Source organism: Oncorhynchus clarkii, chromosome 13, assembly GCF_045791955.1.
Source record: "Oncorhynchus clarkii lewisi isolate Uvic-CL-2024 chromosome 13, UVic_Ocla_1.0, whole genome shotgun sequence".
Lineage (NCBI taxonomy): Eukaryota > Metazoa > Chordata > Actinopteri > Salmoniformes > Salmonidae > Oncorhynchus > Oncorhynchus clarkii.
In genome coordinates, this window is record NC_092159.1 from 1,776,570 (window position 1) to 1,798,005 (window position 21,436).

The 21,436-nt window shown below is 47.5% G+C and overlaps 1 protein-coding gene and 1 pseudogene across 1 annotated transcript; one reads left to right on the top strand and one right to left on the bottom strand.

Annotated features, from left to right (window-relative positions):
- LOC139423708 (broad substrate specificity ATP-binding cassette transporter ABCG2-like) overlaps window positions 1-1,576 on the bottom strand; it is a 25,595-nt pseudogene extending 24,019 nt beyond the window's left edge.
- Window positions 1,577-10,356: 8,780 nt separating this feature from the next.
- Window positions 10,357-21,171, top strand: LOC139424259 (HUWE1-associated protein modifying stress responses-like). The gene is made up of 4 exons (XM_071175946.1): window positions 10,357-10,830; window positions 12,010-12,090; window positions 13,529-13,825; window positions 19,380-21,171. The coding sequence occupies exons 1-4, from the start codon at window positions 10,632-10,634 to the stop codon at window positions 19,652-19,654; spliced, it is 852 nt and encodes a 283-aa protein (XP_071032047.1). The 5' UTR covers window positions 10,357-10,631; the 3' UTR covers window positions 19,655-21,171.
- The last annotated feature ends 265 nt before the right edge of the window (window positions 21,172-21,436 follow it).

Here is a 21,436-nt window from a genome sequence, read left to right on the forward strand (position 1 = left end):
ATCATCACTACATCCAGTCACTACAACATCACTACATCCAGTCACTACATCATCACTACATCATCACTACATCCAGTCACTACATCATCACTACATCATCACTACATCATCACTACATCCAGTCACTACATCCAGTCACTACAACATCACTACATCCAGTCACTACAACATCAATACATCATCACTACATCATCACTACATCATCACTACATCCAGTCACTACATCATCACTACATCATCACTACATCCAGTCACTACATCATCACTACATCATCACTACATCCAGTCACTACATCATCACTACATCCAGTCACTACAACATCACTACATCCAGTCACTACATCCAGTCACTACATCATCACTACATCCAGTCACTACATCATCACTACATCCAGTCACTACATCATCACTACATCATCACTACATCCAGTCACTACATCATCACTACATCATCACTACATCATCAATACATCCAGTCACTACAACATCACTACATCCAGTCACTACATCATCACTACATCATCAATACATCCAGTCACTACATCATCACTACATCCAGTCACTACATCATCACTACATCATCAATACATCCAGTCACTACAACATCACTACATCCAGTCACTACAACATCACTACATCATCACTACATCATCACTACAACATCACTACATCCAGTCACTACAACATCACTACATCATCACTACATCATCACTACATCCAGTCACTATAACATCACTACAACATCACTACATCATCACTACAACATCACTACATCCAGTCACTACAACATCACTACATCATCACTACATCATCACTACATCCAGTCACTACAACATCACTACAACATCACTACAACATCACTACAACATCACTACAACATCACTACATCCAGTCACTACAACATCACTACATCATCAATACATCCAGTCACTACAACATCACTACAACATCACTACAACATCACTACATCATCACTACATCATCACTACATCCAGTCACTACAACATCACTACAACATCACTACAACATCACTACAACATCACTACAACATCACTACATCATCACTACATCATCAATACATCCAGTCACTACAACATCACTACATCCAGTCACTACAACATCACTACAACATCACTACAACATCACTACATCATCACTACATCCAGTCACTACAACATCACTACATCATCAATACATCCAGTCACTACAACATCACTACTTCTCTCACCCCCCCTACCTGATGTCCCCCCTCCCCTACCTGACGTCTCTCACCCCCCCTACCTGATGTCCCCCCACCCCTACCTGATGTCTCCCTCCCCCCCACCCGCCCCCCACCCCTACCTGACGTCTCTGAGGATGTGTTTCTCAGGTCCTGTCTTGTGGCAGAGTCCATTGCTCTCCATGACAGAGTAGTGTAGTCTGGAGAAGGAGACGGTTGGACCAGGTACCTGGAACATCACCTCTGGATCATCTGCTGCTGGGGCTCCTGCTGGGCTGCCTGGCTCACCATTCTGGGGCTTAGACATCCTCCTCACCGAGAGAGAGAGAAGGAGAGAAACAGAGAGACAGAGAGAGACAGAGAGACAGAGACAGAGAGACAGAGAGACAGGGAGAGAAAGAAGGGAACGGGAGAAGAAATTATGTTAGATAGATAAAGAGACAGACAGAGAGAGAGGAGTTGTCTGCTGCAGTAGCTATCTAACCTATGTTCTAACTTCAAGGCAACATATCCCAGATTGCCCTGCCCAAGCCTCTTTACGCCCCCTGTCAACCAATCACACAGGGGCATGGGTGTGGCCACGCCCTACCAGAGGGCAGGATGTTGAACTTTGAACCTTGGCCTTGACAGCGCAGGGGCATTGATAACAGGAGAGCACGTGCAACAAACACCTGTCTTCACCAATGATGTATATATAAACTCTAGATTGCTGACGCTATGTAATTTGCAACTGAGTGGCTTGAAGCGACCGGTCGGCCATATTGGAACTCCCCGGTAGGAGCAGTCCTCCATAGGAATGAATGGAATTACATTTTTCAAGGACAGATTTATATACTCTGATACTTAAAAGGAAAATGCTTAAATACTATATATATGTATATTTGTTATTTTAATGTTTATCATAATATAATTTTAAAGTATCCATAAAGGTATCTACAGAATACACGTGTCAAAAACAAATGTAGACATTAATAAATTAATTTCTATTAGCTTCCAGTGAAGGAAGGATACCAAGATGGAGGCACGGTGGCTTCACTACAGCACCCCCTATCAGTCATCTAGTGTATTTAGTAGTAACAGAGCCCCACAGTAGAGGTGTAGACATAATAAATGTAGTAACAGAACCCCACAGTAGAGGTGTAGACATAATAAATGTAGTAACAGAACCCCACAGTAGAGGTGTAGACATAATAAATGTAGTAACAGAGCCCCACAGTAGAGGTGTAGACATAATCAATGTAGTAACAGAACCCCACAGTAGAGGTGTAGACATAATACATGTAGTAACATAACCCCACAGTAGACATAATAAATGTAGTAACAGACCCCACAGTAGAGGTGTAGACATAATAAATGTAGTAACAGAGCCCCACAGTAGAGGTGTAGACATAATAAATGTAGTAACAGAACCCCACAGTAGAGGTGTAGACATAATAAATGTAGTAACAGAACCCCACAGTAGAGGTGTAGACATAATAAATGTAGTAACAGAACACCACAGTAGAGGTGTAGACATAATAAATGTAGTAACAGAACCCCACAGTAGAGGTGTAGACATAATAAATGTAGTAACAGAACCCCACAGTAGAGGTGTAGACATAATAAATGTAGTAACAGAACCCCACAGTAGAGGTGTAGACATAATAAATGTAGTAACAGAACCCCACAGTAGAGGTGTAGACATAATAAATGTAGTAACAGAACCCCACAGTAGAGGTGTAGACATTAATAAATGTAGTAACAGAACCCCACAGTAGAGGTGTAGACATAATAAATGTAGTAACAGAACCCCACAGTAGAGGTGTAGACATAATAAATGTAGTAACAGAACCCCACAGTAGAGGTGTAGACATAATAAATGTAGTAACAGAACCCCACAGTAGAGGAGGAGTAGTACCAAGATGGCTGAGTGGTGGGTTCAACACAGCGCCCCCTGTCAGTCATCTAGTGTATTTAGATGGCTGAGTGGTGGCTCCAACACAGCGCCCCCTGTCAGTCATCTAGTGTATTTAGATGGCTGAGTGGTGGCTTCAACACATCGCCCCCTGTCAGTCATCTAGTGTATTTAGATGGCTGAGGGGTGGCTTCAACACAGCGCCCCCTGTCAGTCATCTAGTGTATTTAGATGGCTGAGTGGTGGCTTCAACACAGCGCCCCCTGTCAGTCATCTAGTGTATTTAGATGGCTGAGTGGTGGCTCCAACACATCGCCCCCTGTCAGTCATCTAGTGTATTTAGATGGCTGAGTGGTGGCTTCAACACAGCGCCCCCTGTCAGTCATCTAGTGTATTTAGATGGCTGAGTGGTGGCTTCAACACAGCGCCCCCTGTCAGTCATCTAGTGTATTTAGATGGCTGAGTGGTGGCTTCAACACAGCGCCCCCTGTCAGTCATCTAGTGTATTTAGATGGCTGAGTGGTGGCTTCAACACAGCGCCCCCTGTCAGTCATCTAGTGTATTTAGATGGCTGAGTGGTGGCTTCAACACAGCGCCCCCTGTCAGCCATCTAGTGTATTTAGATGGCTGAGTGGTGGCTTCAACACAGCGCCCCCTGTCAGTCATCTAGTGTATTTAGATGGCTGAGTGGTGGCTCCAACACAGCGCACCCTGTCAGTCATCTAGTGTATTTAGATGGCTGAGTGGTGGCTCCAACACAGCGCCCCCTGTCAAAGACACATTTCTCCATGCAAACTCTCATCAACAAGTATCAAGTAACCTAGCAAGTACATATTATAGCCTCTTTTCTTTTCTCGTGTAAGTAATTGATATTGTGTAATTCCCATGTGTATTTTTGTTTAGTATTTTACAAATGACCTAGCTAACTACCTTAGTATTTTCACATTACTATAATTTTTGTAAATTTGCCCTCTGGCTTTTGTATTGAAATAGCTAACGTTAGGTCTCTCCGTCGATCAGACGTATGTTGCTGTGCTATATACCGGATTGTAACCACTTACTAATAAAATAATAATAAAAGTAATTTGTGTAACTTTTTTAATGTGGTGACATGCTAGCTACCATTAGCCCACCAGGGAAGGGATATTTATCTAGCTGGTTAATGATAACTCACCGGTCGTACTGTAGTGAAGCAGGTCTCGAACCCTCGACCTTCCAGCCCTTATTAATTAAACCCCAGGGTTCGTTACACTCATCCCTCCTTTTTCAAAGAGCGCGTCCTCGCGCTAGCTTGCGAACACTACGTCTTTTTACAGGAACGCGCGCGCGCACACTCTCACCGGCCAAGCACGCGCACTGTCGTGGCTGCAAGGGTCCGATCCCACTTCTGACACCAGTGTAATGAAACAGGCAGGGAAGCAGGACTCGAACCCTCGACCTTTCTTGGCCGAAAGTCCAGCGCGCGCTATAAGCGTCACAGTCGATATCCGCTCTTATAACCCCCCCCCCCCAGGGACGTTACCGTAGAGAGAGAGAGAGAGAGAGAGAGAGAGAGAGAGAGAGACCCCCCAGGGTCGTTACAGTAGAGAGAGAGAGAGAGAGAGAGAGAGAGAGAGAGACCCCCCAGGGTCGTTACAGTAGAGAGAGAGAGAGAGAGAGAGAGACCCCCCAGGGTCGTTACAGTAGAGAGAGAGAGATAAAGCCCTTGAATTTAATTTAATTTAATTGAGAGAGGCCGCAGCAGATAGAGGGGACGTTGTTCCAGCTGTAGTGCTGCAGTGACACCACTGTTCTGTGTGGAGTCAGACACGCCAGCTTTACGTTAGTCCGGGAACCATGGCAACGACAGTTGGTTAGCTAGCGTGTCGCCGCTGTTCTGTGTGGAGTCAGACACGCCAGCTTTACGTTAGTCCGGGAACCATGGCAACGACAGTTGGTTAGCTAGCGTGTCGCCGCTTAGAAAAGGTCTGACTGCACGAACGGTAAGCTAATGTTAACTAACTAGCTTAGCTAAATATTGCCTGGTGGGTTAGCTAGTTAGGTACCATGGTTGGCTAGCTAGTTATAGGTACCATGGTTGGCTAGTAAATTAGGTACCTTGGTTGGCTAGTAAGTTAGGTACCTTGGTTGGCTAGTAAGTTAGGTACCTTGGTTGGCTAGTTGGCTACATTAGCTAAGGTTGGCTAGTTAGTTAGGTACCATGGTTGGCTAGTAAGTTAGGTACCTTGGTTGGCTAGTTAGTTATGTACCTTGGTTGGCTAGTAAGTTAGGTACCTTGGTTGGCTAGTAAGTTAGGTACCTTGGTTGGCTAGTTAGTTAGGTACCTTGGTTGGCTAGTTAGTTAGGTACCTTGGTTGGCTAGTTAGTTAGGTACCTTGTTTGGCTAGTTGGCTACATTAGCTAAGGTTGGCTAGTTAGTTAGGTACCATTGTTGGCTAGTTAGTTAGCTACCATGGTTGGCTAGTTAGTTAGGTACCTTGGTTGGCTAGCTAGTTAGGTACCATGGTTGGTTGGCTAGTTAGTTAGGTACCTTGGTTGGCTAGTTAGTTAGGTACCATGGTTGGTTGGCTAGTTAGTTAGGTACCTTGGTTGGCTAGTTAGTTAGGTACCTTGGTTGGCTAGTTAGTTAGGTACCATGGTTGGTTGGCTAGTTAGTTAGGTACCTTGGTTGTCTAGTTAGTTAGGTACCATGGTTGGTTGGCTAGTTAGTTAGGTACCATGGTTGGTTGGCTAGTTAGTTAGGTACCTTGGTTGGCTGGTTAGTTAGGTACCTTGGTTGGCTAGTTAGTTAGGTACCATGGTTGGCTAGTTAGTTAGGTACCATGGTTGGTTGGCTAGTTAGTTAGGTACCTTGGTTGGCTAGTTAGTTAGGTACCTTGGTTACTTTAACGATGTTACTTTAGTTGGCTGCTTGTATGTAATATAAATTATTCTGGGAGTCTAGTGTGTGTAATATAAATTATTCTGGGAGTCTAGTGTGTGTAATATAAATTATTCTGGGAGTGTAGTGTATGTAATATAAATTATTCTGTGAGTCTAGTGTGTGTAATATAAATTATTCTGGGAGTCTAGTGTGTGTAATATGAATTATTATAGGAGTCTAGTGTGTGTAATATAAATTATTCTGGGAGTCTAGTGTGTGTAATATAAATTATTCTGGGAGTCTAGTGTGTGTAATATACATTATTCTGGGAGTCTAGTGTATGTAATATAAATTATTCTGGGAGTCTAGTGTGTGTAATATAAATTATTCTGGGAGCCTAGTGTGTGTAATATACATTATTCTGGGAGCCTAGTGTGTGTAATATACATTATTCTGGGAGTCTAGTGTGTGTAATATAAATTATTTACAGTTCACTGTTGTAAAACCTATTTACAAGATATTTACAGATGTTCACTGTTGGGATCCCAGACCATCCGGTGATCCCAGACCATCCAGGATCCCAGACCGTCTGGTGAGGGGCACCCAGGATTCCAGACCGTTCGGTGAGGGGCACCCAGGATCCCAGACCGTCTGGTGAGGGGCACCCAGGATCCCAGACCGTCTGGTGAGGGGCACCCAGGATCCCAGACCGTTCGGTGAGGGGCACCCAGGATCCCAGACCGTCTGGTGAGGGGCACCCAGGATCCCAGACCGTCTGGTGAGGGGCACCCAGGATCCCAGACTGTCCGGTGAGGGGCACCCAGGACCCCAGACCGTCTGGTGAGTGGCACCCAGGATCCCAGACCGTCCGGTGAGGCACCCAGACCGTCTGGTGAGGGGCACCCAGGATCCCAGACCGTCCGGTGAGGCACCCAGACTGTCTGGTGAGGGGCACCCAGGATCCCAGACCGTCTGGTGAGGGGCACCCAGGATCCCAGACCCTGTGACCACAAAGCCCTGACTCTTGCACATCCATCCCTGTAGCCATTTTGAATTCCTTGATGCCCCTCCCTCTTTGTCATCTGTCCCCCACTTTATAGACAGTTTTTGTCCCCATAAACTTTTAATTAATAACTTGGGATTTTAACACTTGACATAGCAATCATAATAGTGGGAAGGAGCCTACAGATCCAGACTGTGTGAGGGCATGTACCACTCAGAATAAATAAATACTGTGCCTTTTGAAGATTTTGTCTCTTGTCATGAAAACTATACTGAACAGAAAATATGTAAAGTGTTGGTCCAATGTTTCATGAGCTGAAAAAAAATAATATTCCAGAAATGTTCCATATTTCTCTAAACAAAATTGTGCACAAATTTGTTTCCATCACCTGTTAGTGAGTATTTCTCCTTTATCAAGATAATCCATCCACCTGACAGGTGTGGTATATCAATAAACTGATTAAACAGCATGATCATTACACAGGTGCACCTTCCGCTGGGGACAATAACAGCATGATCATTACACAGGTGCACCTTCCGCTGGGGACAACATCATGATCATTACACAGGTGCACCTTCCGCTGGGGACAATAACATCATGATCATTACACAGGTGCACCTTCCGCTGGGGACAATAACAGCATGACCATTACACAGGTGCACCTTCCGCTGGGGACAATAACAGGTCACTCTAAAATGTGCATTTTTGTCACACATCACAAATGCCACTGATGTCTCATGTTTGGAGGGAGCGTGCAATTGGCATGCTGACTGCAGGAATGTCCACCAGAGCTGTTGCATGAGATTTTAATGTTCAATTCTCTACCTTAAGCCGCCTCCCATGTTGTTTTAGATCATTTGGCGTTACCTCCAACCGGACAGAAAACCACAGACCACGTGTAACCATGCCAGCCCAGGATCTCCACATCCGGCCTCTTCACCTGCAGGATTGTCTGAGACCAGCCACCCGAACAGCTGATGATACTTGGGGTGGCAGGGTAGCCTAGTGGTTAGAGCATTGGACTAGTAACCAAAAGTTCAAATCCCCGAGCTGACAAGGTACAAATCTGTCGTTCTGCCCCTGAACAGGCAGTTAACCCAACTAGGCCGTCATTGAAAATAAGAATTTGTTCTTAACTGACTTGCCTAGTTAAATAAAGGTTAAATAAAAAATAAAGTGATTCGGATGGCCAGACAGATAGTGGTCTTCTCCACATGGCCAGACTGATAGTGGTCTTCTCTACATGGCCAGACTGATAGTGGTCTTCTCCACATGGCCAGACTGATAGTGGTCTTCTCCACATGGCCAGACTGATAGTGGTCTTCTCTACATGGCCAGACTGATAGTGGTCTTCTCCACATGGCCAGACTGATAGTGGTCTTCTCTACATGGCCAGACTGATAGTGGTCTTCTCTACATGGCCAGACTGATAGTGGTCTTCTCCACATGGCCAGACTGATAGTGGTCTTCTCCACATGGCCAGACTGATAGTGGTCTTCTCTACATGGCCAGACTGATAGTGGTCTTCTCTACATGGCCAGACTGATAGTGGTCTTCTCCACATGGCCAGACTGATAGTGGTCTTCTCCACATGGCCAGACTGATAGTGGTCTTCTCCACATGGCCAGACTGATAGTGGTCTTCTCTACATGGCCAGACTGACAGTGGTCTTCTCCACATGGCCAGACTGATAGTGGTCTTCTCTACATGGCCAGACTGATAGTGGTCTTCTCTACATGGCCAGACTGACAGTGGTCTTCTCCACATGGCCAGACTGATAGTGGTCTTCTCCCCTTTTCAAGGCTCTTATGCTCATCCTTGATCAAATCGATGAGGTCTGAAGTAGACGCCCAATGTCAACATACTGTACAAACAGTTATCTAGGCTAAGGAATACAACGTTGTGTTTTCATCTACTGCTCTGCTAACTAGCTAGCTAAAGTCTAATACACTTAGACTATGGGATGGATGCATTAATTTATCCTTTCATACAGTTGTTATGCTAACTAGCTAGCTAAAGTCTAAAACGCTTAGACTATGGGATGGATGCATTAATTTATCCTTTCATACAGTTGTTATGCTAACTAGCTAGCTAAAGTCTAAAACGCTTAGACTATGGGATGGATGCATTAATTTACCCTTTCATACAGTTAAAATGCTAACTAGCTAAAGTCTATAACACTTAGACTATGGGATGGATGCATTAATGTTCCCTTTCATACAGTTGTTATGCTAACTAGCTAGCTAAAGTCTAAAACGCTTAGACTATGGGATGGATGCATTAATGTTCCCTTTCATACAGTTGTTATGCTAACTAGCTAAAGTGTGGTCAGTGTCTGAGATTGAACAGTAGTAGATGTTTGACCTCTGTCATTGCCAACAAAGGGTATATAACAAAGTATTAAGTTAAACTTTTGTTATTGACCAAATACTTATTTTCCACCATAATTTGCAAATAAATTCATTAAAAATCCTACAATGTGATTTTCTGGATTTATTTTCTTCTCATTTTGTCTGTCATAGTTGAAGTGTACCTATGATGAAAATTACAGGCCTCTCTCATCTTTTTAAGTGGGAGAACTTGCACAATTGGTGGCTGACTAAATACTTTTTTGCCCCACTGTACACTGTACATATACATGCTAAGAGTGCAAAGCTGTCAACAAGGCAAAGGATGGCGACTTTGAAGAATCTAAATTAGAATCTATATTATAAATGTATTTTGATTTGTTTCAACACTTTTTTTTGGTTACTAAATGTAAAACATTTTAAAAAATAAAGAAAAACCTTTGAATGAGTAGGTGTGACCAAACTTTTGACTGGTACTTTATATATATATATATATATATATATATATATACTCTGAGTTCCTGATGACTATTTCCATTATGGCGGGGTGGCAGGTAGCCTAGTGGTTAGAGTGTTGGGCCAGTAACCGAAAGGTTACTAGATTGAATCCCCGAGCTGACAAGGTAAAAATCTGTCATTCTGCCCCTGAACAGAGCAGTTCCTAGGCTGTCTTTTTAAATAAGAATTTGTTCTTAACTGACTTGCCTAGTTAAATTTTAAAAATCTATAAAAAATGGCCATTTTAACCAGATTTGACCCTTGAAACCCCTTTTAAAATTGCCTTAAAAATCAAAATGTCAGCTGTTATCAGGCCTAACTTTATGGAGGGGGGGGGGATCAACAAGGGGCGGGATCAACATTGTTGTTCTATGACGTATCTCTTCCCTTTTACATCCAATGAAGACTTGAGAATAATTCGCAGAACCACGCCCTAAGCAACCACTGCAGGCCAATCGTTTTTAGGCATGGTGAGAAAAAAGGCGGGGTTTCAGTTAACAAGCATGTTGACATGTGTTTTTTTTTTAAAGAGATTCTCTCAGTCGACGACTCCTTCAGTTTGTTTAGTACCGGGGCGACCAGCGTTTAGACACCCGATGTTTTCACAATGCGGATCTAACTTCAACAACAGCTGGGCTTTTTAAAATTATTATTTTTTTAGCGTTTCCACGGCTAGTTACCAATCCATCCGATTAGTATTCACATCTATAAGGAAGTTTTAAAAAAAACGGGAGGGGAGGGAGGGTGGGGGGGGGTACCCACATATAATAAACCGTAACGTAATAGACGCTTAATTGCGATTTATTATGGAGGAGAAGAAGGAGAAGGAGGGCGAAGCGGAGATCCAGGAGCACGGTCCCGAACATTGGTTCTCCAAATGGGAGCGGCAGTGTTTGGCCGAAGCGGAGCGACAGGAGCCGAGCGACGACGAGTCGGAGCAAAGTCAGCAAAAACTATGGCATCTTTTCCAAAATTCAGCCACTGCGGTCGCACAGCTATACAAAGGTCCGGAATAATACTTCATTAACAACTAGTATTAGCTCATTAAGATAGCTGACACTTAGCATTAAAAAAAAGCTATCAGATGGACTCGAGTGGCAAGGCAAACAAAGGACATTAAGGCGATCTAGTTTGCTGTTTTGTTTGGCAACCATTTTAGACCCTACTTGTAGTCCTATTAGTTTTATATATTAGCTACATTTCTAACTAACATTGTCTAAGAATAATGTACAGATTGTCATTTTTAACCCCCCCTGCTGAGTTATCTAGTTGTCAGGTCCAGGAACAGTACTGTAGCTGTAGCTCGGGAACTAACTAAAGATATCATAGAAATACAACTTTTCATATATTTTGACCTCTTTACATCGTTCAAGTGATTTGATTTGCATTTCTTTGTTTAATTATTTCATTTTTGTTTTTATTAATGTCGAGTTTTGACAATTTTTTTGTCTCGAGTTAACTTTGCAGTCTGACCGTAACGCAGAACAAAATGGCGAAGCGCAGGGAGGAGTTGTGTTGAAAATAACTATTTTATTATTATTATTATTATTAACCACCACCAAGCTGTTTCTGTTTTTGTCTGCCACTCGGTCCTTTTGGCACATTCACAACACTTGACCAGTCACCTTGTCTGGTCAATCAATTTAAAAGCGACGTGGTGAATTATTATAACGCTGATCAATGCGTTACTAGGACAAAATGGCGATTGGGTTATGACTAATGTTATCTATCCGACTTAGTGTATAATTGTTATTCTACCAGTTTATCACAATATTGAGGGTGTATTCTACATCCACGTCTCTAGTGAAACAACCACAATGCCGTGATAACTAGATTAGTTTTGCCCGTTTTTTGGCCCAAGCCAGTGTTCAGCTAACTAGGTAACTGTCGCCTGGTTTCTTTGCCTTAGGTTTGGTCTTAAGGCATATAAACACAGTGAAGTCAGACTGATGCAGCTCAGTCAGACAAAATGGCGTTGTTTAGCCAAGTTGAAGGGTCAAAGTAGAGAAAGTTGTCTATTCAAAGTTATACGGGCCTGGGGAAAAAAAAGTCGCAGTCTTGCCAGACGATGTCGTATGTTAGACACAAGCATGGAATTAATGGCATGTATTGGTTTTGTGAATGTCAAGTTGCTCCGGTTGTTAACATTTTCCTTTTTGTGTGTGTGTGTGTGTGTGTTTTCAGACAGAGTTTGTCAACAGCAGGGTCTGTCTCTCTGGGTTCCCTTCCAGAACGCAGCTACTGCCGTCACCAACCTATACAAAGGTAACTAAACGCTGAGTTTAACTTGTTTTATTGGGCGTTTTTGTCTTGTGGCTGTGTGACACACTGTTGAGTTGTCTGTGTTTTTACCGGGCTAGGGTTTCCCTGGGGGGGACACTCGGATGAACGACCACACAGTCTACCACCCTAACTCCTCTCTTCCCTAGCCACACACCCATACTCCGTGCTGTAGCTAGACCACCAGGGTCCTGTTCACTGAGGAGGAAATGGAAGAGAACGTTCCGATGTGGGGAACCTGTCCAATAGAAAACGCTCGTTTTTGTTTTCCGTTGCAAAATGCTTTCTACGTTGTGTACTGTTAAATACAACCCTGTATGCGCGTGTGTGGGGGGGGGGGGGGGGGGGGGTGTTTCTATTGAGCTCAGTTTCAATGCTATTACCACAGTAAGTCATTATGGAAACGTCTTGGAGACTAATGCTACCTGCTATTACCACAGTAAGTCATTATGGAAACGTCTTGGAGACTAATGCTACCTGCTATTACCACAGTAAGTCATTATGGAAACGTCTTGGAGACTAATGCTACCTGCTATTACCACAGTAAGTCATTATGTAAAAGTCTTGGAGACTAATGCTACCTGTTATTACCACAGTAAGTCATTATGGAAACGTCTTGGAGACTAATGCTACCTGCTATTACCACAGTAAGTCATTATGGACACTGCTACTGACTGACTGGTCTGCTATGGACACTGCTTCTGACTGACTGGTCTGCTATGGACACTGCTACTGACTGACTGGTCTGCTATGGACACTGCTACTGACTGACTGGTCTGCTATGGACACTGCTACTGACTGACTGGTCTGCTATGGACACTGCTACTGACTGACTGGTCTGCTACTGACTGACTGGTCTGCTATGGACACTGCTACTGACTGACTGGTCTGCTATGGACACTGCTACTGACTGACTGGTCTGCTATGGACACTGCTACTGACTGATTGGTCTGCTATGGACACTGCTACTGACTGACTGGTCTGCTATGGACACTGCTACTGACTGACTGGTCTGCTATGGACACTGCTACTGACTGACTGGTCTGCTATGGACACTGCTACTGACTGACTGGTCTGCTATGGACACTGCTACTGACTGACTGGTAAACTGGTGAAACCTGCCCCCCCCAATCCAACCTCTCACAGAGTCACTAGAGTCCCACCAGCGGAGCTATGAGTTGGGGGTCCAGCGGGCGTACCAGCGTCGTAACAAAGACATGAAACCTGCCCCCCCCCCAATCCAACCTCTCACCCTCTCTCTCCCTCTCCCCCCCCCTCACAGAGTCACTAGAGTCCCACCAGCGGAGCTATGAGTTGGGGGTCCAGCGGGCGTACCAGCGTCGTAACAAAGACATGAAACCTGCCCCCCCCCCCCCAATCCAACCTCTCACCCTCTCTCTCCCTCTCCCCCCCCCCCTCACAGAGTCACTAGAGTCCCACCAACGGAGCTATGAGTTGGGGGTCCAGCGGGCCTACCAGCGTCGTAACAAAGACGTGCTGGCCTGGGTGAAGAAGAGGAGGAGAAACATCAGGAGGGAGGACCTCATCAGCTTTTTGTGTGGCAAGGCCCCGCCCCCACGCAACCCCCGTCGCGACGCACAGACACCCAAACACGGCCACGCCCTCTCTGTGATGTCACCCGGCAGGCCGCCGTCCACAGAGAGCGGGTCGTCTGTCGAGGCTGACCTGCAGCCCTTCAGAGAGGCCATCGCACTGCACGGTGAGACAGACACACACACACTGCACAGTGACACAGACACACACACACTGCACGGTGAGACAGACACACACACTGCACAGTGACACAGACACACACACACTGCACAGTGACACAGACACACACACACTGCACAGTGAGACAGACACACACACACTGCACAGTGAGACAGACACACACACACTGCACAGTGACACAGACACACACACACTGCACAGTGAGACAGACACACACACACTGCACAGTGAGACAGACACACACACACTGCACAGTGAGACAGACACACACACACTGCACAGTGAGACAGACAGACACACACACTGCACAGTGAAACAGACAGACACACACACACTGCACAGTGAGACAGACACACACACACTGCACAGTGAGACAGACACACACACACTGCACAGTGAGACAGACACACACACACTGCACAGTGAGACAGACACACACACACTGCACAGTGAGACAGACACACACACACTGCACAGTGAGACAGACACACACACACTGCACAGTGACACAGACACACACACACTGCACAGTGACACAGACACACACACACTGCACAGTGACACAGACACACACACACTGCACAGTGAGACAGACACACACACACTGCACAGTGAGACAGACACACACACACTGCACAGTGAGACAGACACACACACACTGCACAGTGAGACAGACACACACACACTGCACAGTGAGACAGACACACACACACTGCACAGTGAGACAGACACACACACACTGCACAGTGAGACAGACACACACACACTGCACAGTGAGACAGACACACACACACTGCACAGTGAGACAGACACACACACACTGCACAGTGAGACAGACACACACACACTGCACAGTGAGACAGACACACACACACTGCACAGTGAGACAGACACACACACACTGCACAGTGAGACAGACACACACACACTGCACAGTGAGACAGACACACACACACTGCACAGTGAGACAGACACACACACACTGCACAGTGAGACAGACACACACACACACTGCACAGTGAGACAGACACACACACACACTGCACAGTGAGACAGACACACACACACACTGCACAGTGAGACAGACACACACACACACTGCACAGTGAGACAGACACACACACACACTGCACAGTGAGACAGACACACACACACACTGCACAGTGAGACAGACACACACACACACTGCACAGTGAGACAGACACACACACACTGCACAGTGAGACAGACACACACACACTGCACAGTGAGACAGACACACACACACTGCACAGTGAGACAGACACACACACACTGCACAGTGAGACAGACACACACACACTGCACAGTGAGACAGACACACACACACTGCACAGTGAGACAGACAGACACACACACTGCACAGTGAGACAGACAGACACACACACTGCACAGTGAGACAGACAGACACACACACTGCACAGTGAAACAGACAGACACACACACTGCACAGTGAAACAGACAGACACACACACTGCACAGTGAAACAGACAGACACACACACTGCACAGTGAAACAGACAGACACACACACTGCACAGTGAGACAGACAGACACACACACTGCACGGTGAGACAGACAGACTGCACGGTGAGACAGACAGACACACACACACTGCACGGTGTGACAGACAGACAGACACGCACACTGCACGGTGAGACAGACAGACAGACACACACACTGCACGGTGAGACAGACAGACACACACACTGCACGGTGAGACAGACAGACTGCACGGTCAGACAGACAGACACACACACACTGCACGGTGTGACAGACAGACAGACACGCACACTGCACGGTGAGACAGACAGACAGACACACACACTGCACGGTGAGACAGACAGACACACACACTGCACGGTGAGACAGACAGACACACACACTGCACGGTGAGACAGACAGACACACACACTGCACGGTGAGACAGAAAGACACACACACTGCACGGTGAGACAGAAAGACACACACACTGCACGGTGAGACAGACAGACACACACACTGCACGGTGAGACAGACAGACAGACACACACGGTGAGACAGACAGACAGACACACACGCTGCACGGTGAGACAGACAGACACACACGCTGCACGGTGAGACAGACAGACACACACGCTGCACGGTGAGACAGACAGACACACACGCTGCACGGTGAGACAGACAGACACACACGCTGCACGGTGAGACAGACAGACACACACGCTGCACGGTGAGACAGACAGACACACACGCTGCACGGTGAGACAGACAGACACACACGCTGCACGGTGAGACAGACAGACACACACGCTGCACGGTGAGACAGACAGACACACACGCTGCACGGTGAGACAGACAGACACACACGCTGCACGGTGAGACAGACAGACACACACGCTGCACGGTGAGACAGACAGACACACACGCTGCACGGTGAGACAGACAGACACACACGCTGCACGGTGAGACAGACAGACACACACGCTGCACGGTGAGACAGACAGACACACACGCTGCACGGTGAGACAGACAGACACACACTGCACGGTGAGGCAGACAGACAGACACACACACTGCACGGTGAGACAGACAGACACACTGCACGGTGAGACAGACACAGACACACACACTGCACGGTGAGACAGACACACACACTGCACGGTGAGGCAGACAGACACACGCTGCACGGTGAGACAGACAGACAGACAGACACACTGCACGGTGAGACAGACAGACAGAGACACACTGCACGGTGAGGCAGACAGACAGACAGACACACTGCAAGGTGAGGCAGACAGACAGACACACTGCACGGTGAGACAGACAGACACACTGCACGGTGAGACAGACAGACACACTGCACGGTGAGACAGACACACACACACTGCACGGTGAGACAGACACACACACACTGCACGGTGAGACAGACACACACACACGCTGCACGGTGAGACAGACAGACAGACACACACACTGCACGGTGAGGCAGACAGACAGACACACTGCACGGTGAGACAGACAGACACACACACTGCACGGTGAGGCAGACAGACAGACAGACACACACACTGCACGGTGAGACAGACAGACAGACACACTGCACGGTGAGGCAGACAGACAGACACACACGCTGCACGGTGAGACAGACAGACACACTGCACGGTGAGGCAGACAGACACACTGCACGGTGAGGCAGACAGACACACTGCACAGTGAGGCAGACAGACAGACAGACACACACACTGCACGGTGAGGCAGACAGACAGACAGACACACTGCACGGTGAGACAGACAGACACACTGCACGGTGAGACAGACAGACAGACACACTGCACGGTGAGACAGACAGACAGACAGACACGCTGCACGGTGAGGCAGACAGACAGACACACTGCACGGTGAGACAGACAGACAGACACGCTGCACGGTGAGGCAGACAGACAGACACACTGCACGGTGAGACAGACAGACAGACACACTGCACGGTGAGACAGACAGACAGACACACACGCTGCACGGTGAGACAGACAGACAAACACGCTGCACGGTGAGACAGACAGACAGACACACTGCACGGTGAGACAGACAGACAGACACACTGCACGGTGAGACAGACAGACAGACACACTGCACGGTGAGGCAGACAGACAGACACACTGCACGGTGAGGCAGACACAGACACACTGCACGGTGAGGCAGACAGACAGACACACACACTGCACGGTGAGGCAGACAGACAGACACACTGCACGGTGAGACAGACAGACACACACACTGCACGGTGAGACAGACAGACACACACTGCACGGTGAGACAGAGAGACACACACACTGCACGGTGAGACAGACAGACACACACACTGCACGGTGAGACAGACAGACACACACGCTGCACGGTGAGACAGACAGACAGACAGACACACTGCACGGTGAGGCAGACAGACAGACACGCTGCACGGTGAGACAGACAGACAGACAGACACACACACTGCACGGTGAGACAGACAGACAGACACACTGCACGGTGAGGCAGACAGACAGACACACTGCACGGTCAGACACACACACACTGCACGGTCAGACAGACAGACAGACACACACACTGCACGGTGAGACAGACAGACAGACAGACAGACAGACAGACAGACAGACAGACAGACTACGTTGAGACAGACACACACACACACACTGCACGGTGAGACAGACACACACACACACTGCACGGTGAGACAGACAGACAGACAGACACACACACTGCACGGTGAGACAGACAGACACGCACACTGCACGGTGAGACAGACAGACACGCACACTGCACAGTTAGGCGGCTGAACCTCTGCAGTAGTCAGGAACAGGCCCTTACGAGGCCTCTATCAACTACTCCCACCACAGTCCATATCGTTCATGGAACCAGGGCTGTATTGATGCATCATTCAAACGACCGCATAGCCAGCTAGCTACCTAGCCAAACACTGACTGACTGGCCATTAGCCCAGCTAGCTACCTAGCCAAACACTGACTGACTGGCCATTAGCCCAGCTAATTACCTAGCCAAACACTGACTGACTGGCCATTAGTCCAGCTAGCTACCTAGCCAAACACTGACTGACTGGCCATTAGCCCAGCTAGCTACCTAGCCAAACACTGACTGACTGGCCATTAGTCCAGCTAGCTACCTAGCCAAACACTGACTGACTGGCCATTAGCCCAGCTAGCTACCTAGCCAAACACTGACTGACTAGCCATTAGCCCAGCTAGCTACCTAGCCAAACACTGACTGACTGGCCATTAGTCCAGCTAGCTACCTAGCCAAACACTGACTGACTGGCCATTAGCCCAGCTAGCTACCTAGCCAAACACTGACTGACTGACTGGCCATTAGTCCAGCTAGCTACCTAGCCAAACACTGACTGACTGGCCATTAGCCCAGCTAGCTACCTAGCCAAACACTGACTGACTGGCCATTAGCCCAGCTAGCTACCTAGCCAAACACTGACTGACTGGCCATTAGTCCAGCTAGCTGCCTAGCCAAACACTGACTGACTGGCCATTAGCCCAGCTAGCTACCTAGCCAAACACTGACTGACTGGCCATTAGCCCAGCTAGCTACCTAGCCAAACACTGACTGACTGGCCATTAGTCCAGCTAGCTACCTAGCCAAACACTGACTGACTGGCCATTAGTCCAGCTAGCTACCTAGCCAAACACTGACTGACTGGCCATTAGCCCAGCTAGCTACCTAGCCAAACACTGACTGACTGGCCATTAGTCCAGCTAGCTACCTAGCCAAACACTGACTGACTGGCCATTAGTCCAGCTAGCTACCTAGCCAAACACTGACTGACTGGCCATTAGCCCAGCTAGCTACCTAGCCAAACACTGACTGACTGGCCATTAGTCCAGCTAGCTACCTAGCCAAACACTGACTGACTGGCCATTAGTCCAGCTAGCTACCTAGCCAAACACTGACTGACTGGCCATGTGAGTGTCTCTGTCACACCTGTATACTAATATTATTAATACTGTTGTAATCCCCCTCCAGGCCTGAGTGGGGCGATGGCCAGTATATCCGTTCGTTCCGGTGCCCCTGGCTCTCCGACGCACCTGACACGCGACAGCCCCGTCACTCCGCAGCCGGGTCGTAACCGTAGGAACGGTCTCCACGACGTCGACCTGAACACCTTCATCGCCGAGGAGATGGCGCTCCATTTGGAGAACGCCGCGGCAACCGCTGCAGCCAATAGGAAGAGGGCGTCTGCCCAGTGCAGTGACGTCATCACAGACTCGCCCACCCACAAACGCAACCGGATGCTCTGAGTGTCCCCGGATATCACACACACACATCGACGACACACACACACACACACACGCTCAAGGCACGTTTCTCACACACACACAAATTACACACGCCACGCACACTAGATATTTCTACTTTGCTGTCGCGGCCCGAGCTGATTGGATGATGACTCGTCCACCAGGCCGGCCAATCAAACCCTCCCAACCTGGCACCTCCCCCTCTGTTGCTTTAAAAAAAAAAAAAGAGAGAGAAATGTAAATGATTAAAAAGCCACTTATCCCCTCCTCCTCCGCCATCTCTCCTTCCTGTGTTCCCTCCTTTCCTCATGGTTGGCATGACAACGACTTGGAATGATAGCACAAACGGACTGGTAGCTCACCAGCAGCCTGTCTAGACCACTGGGATGAAACTGTGTTGGCCATGTGTTTTGAGTGGTGGGACAGACCTGCCCCCCCCCCCCCCCCCCCTTGTTACTAGAGGTGTGTTGGGGTCCTGAGGCATGGAAGCCTTCCTGTATAGTAGCCCCTCACCTCTCAAGCGACTGTGGCTCTAGTCTCCCTCCTCTCGATGCGTGTGTGTTGGACAGAACTGCCACTAAGTGTGTGTGACTTGTCTTTGCCTTTTGAGGAAGCTGCTATCTCTGGCACAGCGGGAAGTTCTGGGGTGTGTGTCTGCCAGCACGTGTGTGTGTGTGTGTGGCTGTGTGTGTGTGTGGCTGTGTGTGTGTGTGTGTGGCTGTGTGTGTGTGTGTGTGTGTGTGTGTCTGTGTGTGTGTGTGTGGCTGTGTGTGTGTGTGTGTGTGTGTCTGTGTGTGTGTGTGTGTGTGTGTGTGTGTGTGTGTGTGTGTGTGTGTGTGTGTGTGTGTGTGTGTGTGTGTGTGGCTGTGTGTGTGTGTGGCTGTCTGTGTGTGGCTGTGTGTGTGTGTGTGTGGCTGTCTGTGTGTGTGTGTGTGTGTGTGTGTGTGTGTGTGTGGCTGTGTGTGTGTGTGGCTGTGTGTGTGTGTGTGTGTGGCTGTGTGTGTGTGTGGCTGTGTGTGTGTGTGTGGCTGTGTGTGTGTGTCTGTGTGTGTGTGTGTGTGTCTGTGTGTGTGTGTGTGTGTGTGTGTGTCTGTGTGTGTGTGTGTGTGTGTGTGTGTGTGTGTGTGTGTGTGTGTGTGTGTGTGTGTGTGTGTGTGTGTGTGTGTGTGTGTGTGTGTGTGTGTGTGTGTGTGTGTGTGTGTGTGTGTGTGTGTGTGTGTGTGTGTGTGTGTGTGTGTGTGTGTGTGTGTGTGTGTGTGTGTGTGTGTGTGTGTGTGTGTGTGTGTGTGTGTGTGTGTGTGTGTGTGTGTGTGTGTGTGTGTGTGTGTGTGTGTGTTCGTTGAATCCTGACTGGATTCGTGTGTGTTTGTGTTTGTTTTATAAAGCCTCCACCCCAATAGCTCTTCCCTGTCTCCTCTCTCTAACCTTTAACCCCAAGTCCTCTTATCTACAGTGTATATACATTATGACAACTAGGTTCTGCTGTTGTATGATGCAGACATACATGTGGTACATATTGTAAAAAAATAAATAAAATAATGTTAAAAAAAAAAGAAATGCAAAACCATTGAATTTGTTTAAAATGTAAAATAATGATTCTGGCATTAAACAAACCAAGCTTTTAACTATGAACGGTTTTTCAATGTTTTCTCTTTACTGTTGAGATCAGGCTAGTATTAATTGTGGTCTACTAGCCTGGGGATAGTACTGTTGAGACCAGGCTAGTATTAATTGCGGTCTACTAGCCTGGGGATAGTACTGTTTAGACCAGGCCAGTATTAATTG